This window comes from Motacilla alba, chromosome 9, assembly GCF_015832195.1.
Source record: "Motacilla alba alba isolate MOTALB_02 chromosome 9, Motacilla_alba_V1.0_pri, whole genome shotgun sequence".
Classification (NCBI taxonomy): domain Eukaryota; kingdom Metazoa; phylum Chordata; class Aves; order Passeriformes; family Motacillidae; genus Motacilla; species Motacilla alba.
The window spans coordinates 4405678-4418590 of NC_052024.1; the positions used below are offsets into that span (position 1 = coordinate 4405678).

At 59.1% G+C, this 12913-nt stretch overlaps 2 protein-coding genes across 7 annotated transcripts; one reads left to right on the forward strand and one right to left on the reverse strand.

The window, feature by feature from the left end:
- The first annotated feature begins 47 nt into the window (after nucleotides 1-47).
- NEU4 (neuraminidase 4) lies at nucleotides 48-5090 on the forward strand. Of its 6 annotated transcripts, none has more exons than XM_038146433.1 (5): nucleotides 48-1430; nucleotides 1650-1846; nucleotides 1946-2374; nucleotides 2714-2969; nucleotides 3378-5090. In XM_038146433.1, exons 3-5 carry the CDS (start codon nucleotides 2174-2176, stop codon nucleotides 4394-4396), a joined length of 1476 nt encoding a protein of 491 aa, XP_038002361.1. In that variant the 5' UTR covers nucleotides 48-1430; nucleotides 1650-1846; nucleotides 1946-2173; the 3' UTR covers nucleotides 4397-5090. The 6 variants fall into 6 exon arrangements, with proteins under 6 accessions (XP_038002361.1, XP_038002363.1, XP_038002360.1 ...); XM_038146435.1 differs by lacking the exon at nucleotides 1650-1846 and having other exon boundaries at nucleotides 48-841; nucleotides 1172-1430; nucleotides 2169-2374; XM_038146432.1 differs by having other exon boundaries at nucleotides 48-1846.
- Nucleotides 5091-6094: 1004 nt separating this feature from the next.
- Nucleotides 6095-9639, reverse strand: TM4SF19 (transmembrane 4 L six family member 19). The gene is made up of 4 exons (XM_038146437.1): nucleotides 8564-9639; nucleotides 8384-8452; nucleotides 7344-7528; nucleotides 6095-6653 (listed from the first exon to the last, which is right to left on the reverse strand). Exons 1-4 carry the CDS (start codon nucleotides 8738-8740, stop codon nucleotides 6467-6469), a joined length of 618 nt encoding a protein of 205 aa, XP_038002365.1. The 5' UTR covers nucleotides 8741-9639; the 3' UTR covers nucleotides 6095-6466.
- Nucleotides 9640-12913: the final 3274 nt, after the last annotated feature.

Sequence of the window (12913 nt, forward strand, 5' to 3'; positions counted from 1 at the left end):
GTCCCACGTGGGGGAGCTCCCCTGAGAGGAGGTTTGGTGGTTTTACCCCTTGCTCTCAGGCAAGGGTGCCTGGGCACGGATGTTCCTTTGGGTGCAGCATCCCCAAAGCTCTTTATCAGCAGACACTTTTTTGGGGCTTCCATTGCTGTGTTGGCCAAACTCTCCAGCACAGATTAGGAGGGGATGGGTGAGGCACAGCTTTGGGCACACTGGTGCATCCAGGTCCCCCTGCTGCCCTGACCAGCACGAGAAGGAGGAGATAATGGCCCAGCTTTAAAACACTGGGGTTTTGTCAGTGTAAGCTGGCACTGACAGATGTGTTGGGAACAGGTGACGACGACACCAAATCCATTGGGCTTGGGGCTGCCATCCTCACAAACCTTCCTGGCACTGCCCCAGCAGCAGGGCCCTGGATGGCAGGGTGGATCTGGGGCCACTTGGCTGGCAGTGTTGCCTTGGGGGTGAAGCTGTGGGGCAGCAGCTCCAGCTGGGCAGCAGGAGTGACGCTGTCACAGGGAGAGGGGTGAGAAGCAGAGCCAGGATTTCCCTCACTTGTGTTGAGCAGCTGAGGCTGGGGTTAACCAGCCCAGGTGTCCAGCAGGAACAACCCAGATTAACAGCACTTTGCCTCACTAAAATTAACCCGAGGCTTTTGTGGCAGCCAGGTGGAGCTGCTGGAGCCACACGTGGTCACCCTGGGCCATCCCAGGGGCCCTTCCCAGACAGTTCTGCAGCTTCCACCTGAGTTTTCCCTTGGAGCTTCTGATCAGTGATTTGCCATATGGATTTTGTCAAACCCTTCCAGCTAAGCTGATCACAGAGATGGAATATTGGAATATAGGTATAAAAATGGTTTCTTAGTAGCTGATCTGTGTGCAGGTGGGGGTCCTGGGAAGTCTGGGGATTCTGTGGTGCTGGGGGTCCTGGGAAGTCTGGGGATCCTGCAAAGGCTGGGAGGGTTGGGTTTCCACGGAAGGTTGGGGTCCTGGGAGGGCTGGCACCCTCTGGACCACAGCTCCCAGGCTGGGGAGCTCACAGCAGGGTGGACTGTGGTGAACACGGGCTGGACCCCCCGGACAGGGAAGTCTAGCCTCTCCCAGCCTGCAGGAGGAGGGAAACTGAGGCAGGAGATGCAATTCCCGCCCCATGGATCCCTTTGCTTCCCCTCGAGGGGGTCGGCAGCCGCGGGGCCCCCGGCTGTGCCCGGGCCCATAAGGGCGCCTTTGTGCCCCGGGCTCCGCAGCGGCGCCGCTGCTGACTCAGGGATTTCTGCCGGGCTCCGCCGTGGGAGCCCCGTGACCCATCGGAGGGGGGACCCTGGAGGAGAGGGGGTGGCGGCGAAGCAGTGAGGCGACAGCTCTGCGGAAAGCCGGCGTTACTCCGTGGTGGGGCCGAGGGACGGAGGGGACACTCCAGCTGAGCAGGACCCGGTGAGTGCCTTCACTTTCTCCGGGGGGTGTTGAATCAGCACAAGCTCCTGATGAGACCACAGGTGAGAGTGGCTCGTGACTGCTCCAGCCGAGCCTGGAGTGGATGCCATCTCCTGCGGTGATAATCTCCAGGGAAATGGAGGGACATGTACGCAGCTGGGACAGCTGACCTGTCCCTGAAGGAAAGGCTCCGGGAACAGCTCTCACCCACTGCCACAGGGACAGCCCAGCTGGGGACCCCGCGGTCTGTGCTGTGCACCTCAGGTTCCCCCCACAGAGGAGGGGGAACAGGGCTGTGTCTGTCGCACTGAAGGCAGCAGAGGAACGGGAACACCCCCTGACCTTGTCACGATGAGCCTGGGCTGCTCCGGAGGTCTCGTCTGTGGGCTCTGCCCCCCCAATGCCTACATGGAGCTGTAGGTCTCACCCTGCCCTTTGCTCACTGGCCTTGATTTCCCAGACAAGCATCTTAAAGATCAAGTTCATTTTATTTCATTTTATTTTGGGGTCCCCAGGTCAGCCTCCTCGCTGGTACCCTGTGCCCCGATGCACCTCTGAGCTGTGGTGACTTGCCAGCGCACACTCAGCCCCTCTCCACCCCAGCCCTGCCCCTCAGCTCCTGCTCCCGGAGACCCAAGCCCACCAAGTTAAACCCCAAACACTTCCAAGGACAACCCCTGTCCGTGCCCAGCAGCCGATCCCCCACCTCCATCAGCCCTCCACATCCTTGTGCTGCAGCTGCCATGGGCTCCCGGCACTTCCCGGCCCGGACCGTGCTCTTCGAGAAGGAAGCCAACGGCGTCACGTACCGTGTGCCCGCCCTGCTGTACCTGCCCTGCGTGGCCAAGCTGCTGGCATTCGCCGAGGAGAGGCTCAGCGCCGACGATGCCCACGCCAACCTGCTGGTGCTGCGCCGCGGCACCATCTACGGCAGCTACGTGGAGGTGGCACGGGGTGCAGCCTGGGGACACTCCGGGGGCTGGCCTCATCGCCTGGGTGCGGCACAGCCAGGCTCCTGGAGGCAGCCACACGGGGAGGGGAGGCTGGCATGAGCGGCGTGAATCACAGCGTCACGGGTTGGTTTTGGTTGGAAGGGATCTCAAAGGCCATCTCATTCCATGCCCTGCCATGGGCACAGACACCTTCCTCTGTACCAGGTTGCTCCAAGCCCCATCCAACCGAGCTGGGAACACTTCAGGCATGGGGCAGCCACAGATGCTCTGGGCAAAAAAAGTGGGGTGGTCCTTACCCCGCTCTGTCCTCTCCTCCTCCTCCCTGGGCAGTGGGAAGACATGCGCGTGCTGGAGACGGCAACGCTGCAGCACCATCGCTCAATGAACCCCTGCCCTCTCTACGATGAGTTCACGGGCACCCTCTTCCTCTTCTTCATCACGGTGCTGGGCAGGACGCCCGAAGCCTACCAGATTGTCACTGGCCAAAATGTCACCCGCCTCTGCTGCGTCACCAGCGCTGACCAGGGCCTGAGCTGGAGCACAGCCACAGACCTGACAGAGCAGGTCATCGGTGCGACCATCAAAGGTACCCAGCTGCAGGGGCTGAGGAGAGGGGAGAGCAGCCAGCACGGGGGTGGCCCTGGGTTTTGGTCTCCTGGAGCCACCAGTGACGTTGCTGGGGGTGACTTTGATATAGGAATCCCACAAGCTTCCAAAAAACTGGAGGAGGACCTCAACCTGAGGGGAGGAGGGATGGTGGGAGTATCCACATGAGTCACTGGGAGTGGGGAGAAGGAGTGGGGAGAGGCCCCTCAGCCATGGGTAGGAGCATGTGTGAGGACAGCGAGGCAGCACTGGGCTCCGTTGCCCTCCCTCCCCACCGCTTGGCTTGGCTTGACTGAGAGGAAGCCCCGGGGGCCCTTCCACGTGGGGCATGGCAGTGCACTGTGGCTGTCACTCTTTCCCCCACCCTCACCCCATCTCCGCTCCCCAGACTGGGCGACGTTCGCGCTGGGCCCCGGGCACGGCATCCAGCTGCGTTCTGGCCGGCTGCTGGTGCCCGCCTACAGCTACCACATCGACTGCAAGGAGTGCTTCGGGCAGCTCTGCAAGACCACCCCGCACTCCTTCGCCTTCTACAGCGACGACCACGGCCGCGGCTGGCGCTTCGGGGAGTTCATCCCCAACCTGCAGACGGGCGAGTGCCAGCTGGTCTCTGTGGACGAGGAGGACGGGTCCAACGTCCTCTACTGCAACGCCCGCAGCCCCTTGGGCTTCAGGGTCCAGGCGCTCAGCACGGATGACGGGGCTGTCTTCCACGGCGGGCAGCTGGTCCAGCGGCTGGTGGAGCCGCCCCACGGCTGTCATGGCAGTGTCATTGGCTTCCCCGCGCCCTTCGTGTATGTCCCCACCGCCGCCCGGGACCCTGGGATGCCCCTCCGGGGCTCGGTTTGCCGGGGCTTGGGGCACCCGCCCACCCAACAGGCAGGAGGTGCTGAGCCGCCCTCCGGCAACCGCCGTGAGCCAGATGAGCCCCATGAGGATCGTCCCAGCCCAGGGTGGCACGATGATGCCCACAATGTCACCTCGGTCCAGGGGGACCCTGCGGCAACTCCCAGCCCCACTCCCTTCTTCCAAGCGCCAACGTGGATCCTCTACTCCCACCCCACCAGCTCCATGTCGCGGGTGAACATGGGGGTCCACCTGAGCACCTTCCCCAGGGACGCAGAGAGCTGGACAGAGCCCTGGGTCATCTACGAGGGCCCGAGCGCTTACTCGGACCTGGCGTACATGGAGCTGCCCTACAGGGACGCGCCGGTGGCCGGCGGCACGGCCATCGCCTTCGCCTGCCTCTACGAGAACGGGATGAGGTCTCCCTACGAGCAGATCTCCTTCAGCATGTTCACGCTGCACGACGTGCTCCAGAACATCCCCCTGACAGCCGCCGCTCCCCCGCGGGGCCGCCGGGGCAAGAGGAGGAGGAGGAGGAGGAAGAGCTGCCTCGTCTCCTAGAGCCCGCCCGGGTCAGCTCCCCCAGCACCCCAATGCTGGATCCTGGAGCCGTCAGCTGGGTCCTGCCACCATCCAGCATGGCCACATCGCACAGAGGTGTGTTACTGTCCCCACACTGGGGTTTGTCTCGTTTTTATTGCTATTTTTTAAATTCTATCTCGGGTGGGGAGGCTTTTGCCCCAGCCCAGACTCAGGCTCCTCTCCAAGCAAGAGCCACCTCTGGAAACAGATACTGGGGGGCAACAGCAGCAGCGCAGGGGGGAGGCAGCCAGAGGCACCCTGTGCCATCCCTGTGCCATCCCTGCGCCATCCCTGTGTGCCAGGGGCTGGCTCAGGGGGATGTGGTGCTCCATCTGCGCCATACCTGGTACCACCACCCCGCTCCAAGGGCTTTCCTCCCCTTGTTATAAATAGTTATGCTATATAAATATGGTATATAATGTTAAGTTCTTTCTTTTTCATGAAAAGGCTTTTTCTCAGTGGTCTCTCTGAAGTCACTCTGAGGGTTTGGGCTGGGGGAGAATTCTGTTCCTTCATTTTTGCTGGGGTGGGGCTGGGTTTTATATTCAGGCTGATGATAAGGAAATGTTTGTATTGCATTACTTGTCTGTCTGGGCTTTTAGTTCTCTCCATTATTTTCATTTTCATTACAATTTTTATTATTTTTTCAATTATTAAAGTGTTTTTATGTCAACCCAGGAGATGTCTCACTTTTACCCCTCTGATTCTCTCCCCTGCCCCCCACTGCACGGGGGTGAGTGGCTGGGTGGTGCTCACATGCCAGCTTGGTTCCAACCCCTCCAATGGCCCAGTTACCGTTTTGTCAATCTGGGATTTGGTTTTTTAATGTGCCACGGCCATCACTGCTCTCCTCTGACCCTTGTCAGAGGGGGGACAAGCCCCCTCCCAGCCCATCAGGCCCTCTCGGGGTGCTGTGAAGGTTATGGGGAGGGGGTTGAGCACAGCAGTGGGGTCCTGCTCCGGGGAGTGAGCAGCAGCTGCTCCTGACGCTTGTGAGTGGGTGAACTTTGGGGGTTGCACCTCAATCCCAGCCCTGCCTCCCCCAGCGCGGCTCCATCCGAGTGCCCCAGCCCAGCTCCTCAGGGCTCCTTCACCTGTCCGGCCCTGTGCAGGTGACAAACACCAGCTCAACTGCCCAAATATCAACTGATTAACAAAACGAGAGTGTCCAGCTCTTCACCACCATGTCTCATTTTCCACTGCGTGGGTGGGGGCTGACAAGTGACAGACATGTAGAACAGAAATGTTCAGTTCCACTGAAGTTGCAAAATAGAGCTTAAAGACTAACTAGCAAGTGGGATAAAAGGGTGTGAAAGCAGGCCCACAGGATGCTAAACGCAGCTGGAAGCAGTGGAGAAACAGGTAATGAGGAACACGGTGACTTTTGTGGCAAAGTTATGTAAGAAGAAACAGCAGCTCGTGCCCTGAGAGAGGTTCAAGGCAAGGTCACAGTATTGAGGCACAACCACCAGCCACCCCTGTAGACAAACCTCTAGCATCAAAAGAGGACTTCCAGGAAGGGAAACTGGTTCTAGGAAAAGTGATGTTTATGGGCTCTCAGGAAGCCCCTTGCATTGAACCTGTCTGATGATGATGGAGCAAACCCCCTCCTGTGAAGCTCCGCAGCACACATTCGGTTAGAGGAGATACCCTGCGTGTCCCGCTCTGTGATAAGGAGTGCCTGCTCTCTAATGCTCCAAGTTGGGTCAGAAAATTGGTTTTCTGCCTCCTTTCAGCGTCACGAGGGGTGGCCGAGGCAGCTGCTGGGCTCATGGAAGCCAGGTCCTCACCTCCATCCCTTACCGGGCCAGTTCCCAGCCCCAAGGGGAGGGACACGGCCCAGGCCAGGGGATCTGCACAGGAGCTGCCCTTGGCACATCAGCCCCACGAGCGGCCCCGACACCTGGGGTGTCCGTCCCCCACAGGGGCTCTGTCCGTCCCCCACAGGGCTCTTGCTCCGGGCTGGTGTCGCAGCTCCTGCCGTGCCCTCTGCGCCAGCAGCCGAGGGACGCCCGAGGTGACACCTCCTCCTGGCACCGCCGCCGGGCCCTACTTGCCATCACAGAAGCCACAGAGGCAGCCCAGGCAGCCGTTGAGGATCTGGAGCAAGGCCAGCACCATCTCTGCCGCGCTGATGAGCAGCAGGAGGGAGAACAGGACCACGTGCCAGGCCACGATGCCCTCGGGCTCCAGGCAGACGCTCCAGGCTCGCCGGTTGTACAGGTAGCTCTCAGCCCTGTGCGACAGGAAGGGGAGAAGGAGCAGGATCCCATCGCTTTCTGCCATGAAACATCCCCCAGACATCCCACCCCTCATCCAGAGGATGAGCAGAATAAAAGCTTAGAAGCAAAAAAGAAAGGAGCAGGCAAGAAAAAGAATGGTTAGAAGAGTCACGTGTGTGTGAATCTAAACAGAGAACAGAATTATTTTGTAGCACATACAGCGACAGGAGGGAAAGAAACCTCTACAAGAACTAATTCTGCCATCTCTGAGAATTGATCTGACCACTGGAAGCAAAAACACGGAAGCTAATGTCAAGATGTTCCAGTGCAAAAACACTGGAATAAAACATTAACCGTGGGTTCAGATATGATGAACTGTTGGAAAGAGTCTGAAGAAAATAAATGGGAGCAGTGGCGTTCAAACAGTGAGTACAAAGGGATGATTCCACTTCATAGTAAACTAGCAAACGGTGCTGCAACTTACAGAACTTATTTGAGTCCTGTTCTGTTATTTGATATTACAATTAGTTCAGCTGTGAGGTGGGAGGGTGATGAAGATGGAAAGCACAGAAATCCATGGAAGGGGAGGATTCCTCGGGCTGCCAGGGTCTTGCATCAACCCCACCAGCAGCACCCACCCCTGCCCTTCATTAATCCACGTAATCAGCAATAAGCTGATGAGGCAGCAGCGACTCAGCCCTCACCCGGCATCAGGCCCCTGCTCGATGGCGTCGCGGAAGGGATATCCCCAGAGGGCAGCGTGCCCGAGCCCGAGCCCGGTGCTGTTGTAGAGGCACAGGGGGCCGCTGGTCAGCCCCACCCCGCAGAGCACGAAGCAGGCGGCGGCGCCCAGGAGCGCCAGCTTGGAGAGCACCACCGAGAGGAATGCCTGCGGGAGCGCACACGGTCAGGGCGCCGAACGCGGCTGCGGCTTCTCGGCAGAGCTTGGCAGGGGAAACTGCCCTCCCCGGCTGCGGCTGAGGATGGAGGCACCGCTGGGACGGCGGGCGAGGGCAGGGAGGAGGGAGAGGCAGTGACCTGCAGGGCCCATCCCAGCACGCCCTGGAGCCCTGTCCCCTGGGGAGGGGACACCCTGCCATGGCACCCTGCCACAGGACCACGGGAGAGCAGCGCCCTGCCTCGGGACCCGCTGTGGGACAGGGGGTGTTCCAATCCCACCGTGGCACCGGAGAGAGGGCTCTGTGCCCAGCACAGGAGAGGGGGACCCGACACAACCCGCCGTGGGGCCATGGCACAGGAGCACCCCTGCCCTGCCCCAGGCAGTTCCATGGCACAGGAGCATCCCTGCCCTGTCCCACCGCGGTTCCATGGCACAGGAGCACCCCTGCCCTGCCCCAGGCGGTTCCATGGAACAGGAGCATCCCTGCCCTGTCCCACCGCGGTTCCATGGCACAGGAGCATCCCTGCCCTGTCCCACCGCGGTTCCATGGCACAGGAGCATCCCTGCCCTGCCCCAGGCGGTTCCATGGCAGAGGAGCATCCCTGCCCTGTCCCACCGCGGTTCCATGGCACAGGAGCATCCCTGCCCTGCCCCAGGCGGTTCCATGGCACAGGAGCATCCCTGCCCTGCCCCAGGCGGTTCCATGGCAGAGGAGCATCCCTGCCCTGTCCCAGGCGGTTCCATGGCAGGGGAGCATCCCGGCCCTGTCCCCCGCAGGGCACGCCGGAGCTGTCCCGCTGCCCCATCCCGCCCCGCTGCCCCGCTCGGGGTCCCCTGGCTTACGCTGTGGCGGCCGGAGCAGCCGGAGCGCTGCCAGCCCAGCGCCGTGACATGGGTCGCCGCCAGCAGCACCTGCGGGGACAAAACCACAGCTGGGGGACAAAGGGGAGCCACCTGCCCCGCTCCATCCCTCTGGCCCCGCTGCAGAGGCGGCAGGAGGGCGGCTGCGTCCCCGGTACTCACGGCGATGCCGCCGCCCCAGAGCCCCGGCACGGCGCGGGCGTGGCGGCCGATGCGCCCCTCCAGCAGGTACTCGGGCGCTCCGCCGGGGAAGAGCAGGAGGATGCTGGCTGCCGAGGAGAGCGTGCCCAGCACCAGCAGGCAGGGACCCACGATGCGGCTGCACTTCCCCACACACATGGCCGTCCTGCACGGGCACGGGGAGGAAGAGGAGGAGGAGAGGAAGGGGCTGCATTTGGCCCCGCGGCGCCCCGAGGCTTCCCCAGCCCGAGCCCATCTCCCAGCCGTGGCTAGGTTGTGCTTTGGGGTGTCAGCCCACCCTGCTGGCACCGCCCTCACTTGAGGCGATTCCCAGTGGAAGTTCTAACACTTCTTTGCCAAACGGGCACCGGTGCTCCCACTCCAATCCCCGAGACCTGTGTGGCTCTTCCAAAATGCGTCCCAGCTCCTGGCAGGGGAAGATGGTCCTTATGGTCCCTTCCAACCAAAACCAGTCTGAGATTGTATGAAAATGTTCCTGCAGGGAGCCAAGCACCCACCACAGCCCAGTTTGGCTTTCAGTGTTTACAATGAGCAGGAGGGAGCCAGAGGCAAAATCCTTGTACAAGGGCTTGTGAAAGCACATCGGTCTCCAATCGAATCCGACAGCAATTCCATCCCTGCCCCTGCCATAGGTCTGAGTGTGCTGAAACCAGTTACATTTACTTAAGAAAACATTATTATCTATCCTGCAGTTCCATTGGCGTCTTATTAAATTATGAGTTTATCTAGAAAGCACCTACCCATCTCCAGGGATACCTTGTCCAAAATTGCCTCTCTTCTGCACCTACAAGATTGTCTCTGTACAGGATGTCCTCTGGTCACTCTGGCACTGCTGAAAACAGCACGGTCTGCTGCTGTCCTGGCTCCCAGCTGTTTTCTACCCTGAGTTCTCTTGGTTTGAAGTTGGCTCATGCCTTTTCCCCTTTCCTGCTCGACTGCAGCCCCTTTCGCACAAGTTCCCCAGCTCAGGCTGTTTCTTGCTCTGGCTTTGTGAAGCAGAAGCGGCTGCAGCACGGCGTGCTCGGCTCTGGGGGAAGAGCTCAGCCCCTCCTGCAGGGCCCCAGGGCCAGGGAGGAGCGGCCAGGGTAGCACAGCCAGCCCTGGCACGGCCCGAGGGCCTGGGGGACACCAGTGCAGGGGGTCTGCTCGAGACCGGCCACGCCAGTCCCAGCAGGGCACTGGGGAGGGCTGAGCCTGGAGGGACGGGGCTCTGAGACACCTGAGGGGGACCATCAGCTCCACACCTCCTAGAATCCCACCTCTCTTGATTTCCATCCTCCCTGCCTTGGTTACAGGGAATTTAGGGCCTCTTATCCCCAGCGAGGTCCTGCCTGCAGTCCAGGGACTGTGTGTGGCTGTTTCCTGCCACAGCCTTGAGTCCCACCTCCCCACCACCTTTGGAACAGCTCCAGCTCCCCTGAGCTCACAGCCTGGGCTCTCACCTTCTGCTCATCTCCCCTCCACCACTGCCCTCTCCCTGGGGATGGCAGGAGGTCTCTTTCCCCCAGGAAGCTCCCAGGGAATGCTGTCCCTTCCAAACATCCCCTGAGCATGCAGCTCCTCAGCCAACACAGACAAAGCCCTGTGCAGATGAGGCAAAGCAAGGTGCAGGTGGTCCTGGGTCCATGTGGAGAGCAGGAATCCCTTCTGCCAGCACACCTCCATGACCAAAAGCACAGAGATTCCAGCAAAGCCCAGGGAGCTTCTGCCCCCTTCCCAGCTTACCTGGAGTGATGCCACGGAGGGCAGCAGCAGCCAGCCCTGGATGAGCCCTGTCCCAGAGGCATCACCCATGGGTGACTATTTATGACACGTCGGCGTGTGCTCCCCTGCCCTCTGCCCCCCAGGGGCCGCCCACCAGAGCATGACCCTCTGCCCGTGTCCCCATGCCCGGGAAGGATGAGTGGCTGCATGAGCCAGCCTCTGCCTCGCTCTTCCCCATTTCAGAATTCACGCTGGCAGAGCTCACCAAAACAGGCACAGCCTCAGATTTTAAGGCACCTACCACGTCTGCACTGATTGCCTCGACCACTGCCCGAGAAGCGAACACTGCTGCTCCTGGAACAGCCTGTTGGGATGATACTTTCCTCTCTAATGCTTCCATAAAAGCTTCAGAATAAACATTCCCTTGTGTCAACTGGCTCCTCCCTCCCCCCCTTTGCTGCCTCAGCCATCCCTCAGGTGCTGAGTGCATCCCCACCACGTGTGTGTCTCATGCCTCGGTAATGAGATTGAGAGGAAGGTGATTTCTGGGTGTCTTCATTATTATAAGTCATCAGATATCAGCATTTCCCATCCGCCACGGCTGGCAGTTAACGTGCCACAGGGAAACTCCAATTCCCACAGAGAAGGTCAGGAACAGGATCAGGAGAACAGCGATGACCTCTGTGTCTGAGAAAAGGAGTCAGGGAAACAGTAACACCAAAAAATGGCAAAAATGGGGCAGTTTTGTTGGCAGAGGAGTTGCAGGTGGCACAAGCAAAGAGAAGAATGGCTCGTGGGCTGTGCAGGCAGAAGGAAAAATCTTCTCAAGGAAGAGTTTCGGGAGCCCTCCAAGAGCCACATGGGAAAGATGAATGGGTGAGGCCGAGCTACAGCAGGCAATTCCAGTCCTCTTGCAAAAAAGAGCTGAGGAGCAAATTACCAGACAGTCCCTCTGAAAGGAAAATCAGAGCTGGCATCAGGAGAGGAATTCCCATTTCAGTCACAGAATCTCAGAACAGTCTGAGGGGGAAGGGACCCAGCAGGATGATGGAGTCCAGCTCTAAAGCCCCAGGCAGGGACTGAACCCGAGACCTTGGCATTCCTTAGCACTGGGCTCAAGCACCTGAGTTAATCTCAGGGTATTTCACCCTTCAATAAGACAAATCCATCTCCAAAATGAAGACAGACGACGCATGCAGGATAAGCAGAATCCAAGTTCTCCTTCCTCTTCTCACTTTGAAAGAGGGGAACCCGTTTTCCACTCAGCTGGGAGAAAATGTTTTGCAACCTCACCCTGTGCCTTTCCGTCACAGCAATCTGAGGTTCCCTCCACACACATGACCAGCTCCATCATCTCCCACAGAAAACCCCACGCCAGGAAGTGTGAAGCATCCGCCTGACACTTCTCCCTGCACTGCTGATCTTTTCCTTATAAGAATAATCCCAATGGAAGGTTAATTTTAGCCCTGCACATGAAGAGCTGTGCGCTTGCCTTTCTCACACCAGAGTTCACCTGGGAAAGTGTCAGCACAGCGAGGAGCTGCTGCCGAGTCACCCAGTCCTGGCGCAGCCAAACGCGGGCCCACCCAACGCAATTCCAGCTTGGCCAGGTCCTCCTGCTGCTTCCTCAGAGCTGCAGAGGTGCCTCCACCTCCCTGCTCCCCTGCCCTCTGCTTCCCCAGGCTCCTCAGGGGCACAGCAGCCTGGGTTTCAAGAGTGGTTTGGCTTCCAGGAGAACCAAAGAGATTGAGGTGAGTCTGAACTGGTGAGAAGGAAACGTTCTGTGCCAAAGCAGCCTCCACCCTGGTCCTGGATGGAAGATGTTCAGCACCCCTCTGGTCTCTCCCACTGCCCTCCTCAGCATCTGCAAACCTGTCTGTGCCACTACTCAGCCAAGACTTCTCCAAAATCCTCTCAGACAAGCCCTGCAGGGTGCTCGTGGCTAGAACTGGCTGAGGAAACACAAACACAATGCTGGACAACATCTCCTTTAGGGCTGACAAATGTCACCTGAATTTACAGTTCAGATAAACCAACCCCAGGAAAAGTTGGCAGTTTACAGAAAGGATAAATAGGTAAATGAAACCCAAGAGGAATTTTGAGTTTGAGGTATCCCTGCAGTTCCTTGACCTGCAGACTGATGTAAAAAGATTCCTGACTCAGCTGGAACTGGAAATATTTTCCTAGGCTGTGTGAAGAGTTCAGGGTTTTCCAGCTTCAAGACCGTGGCAGGAGCCGAGCTCCACAGTGGAGACCTACCTACAGTCAGGAACACCAGGATGACCCAAAACTGATTTCTTACATGTCTCTTTCTCCATTGTACCTGCCAAGCCCTGGTCCAGAAGAGCCCCTGCTCCTCAGCATTTCATGCCAGGCCACGACAGCAATGTCCCAAGGAGCCCGAACACAACTGCACAAGTCAGAGGCTCTGCCTTGCCACCACCTGTACCAGGAGGACACTGACAGCTCAGAACAGAAAGCCTCGTTTCCTCTGCTCTTCCATTGGGAAGGATGGAAAAATCTAGCCCTGCCTCTTTCTATTAGTTTTCATACAGGTATTTTTCCTAAGTCCTGTAAGTTTGTCTCACTCCAAGATTTTCTGTGCTC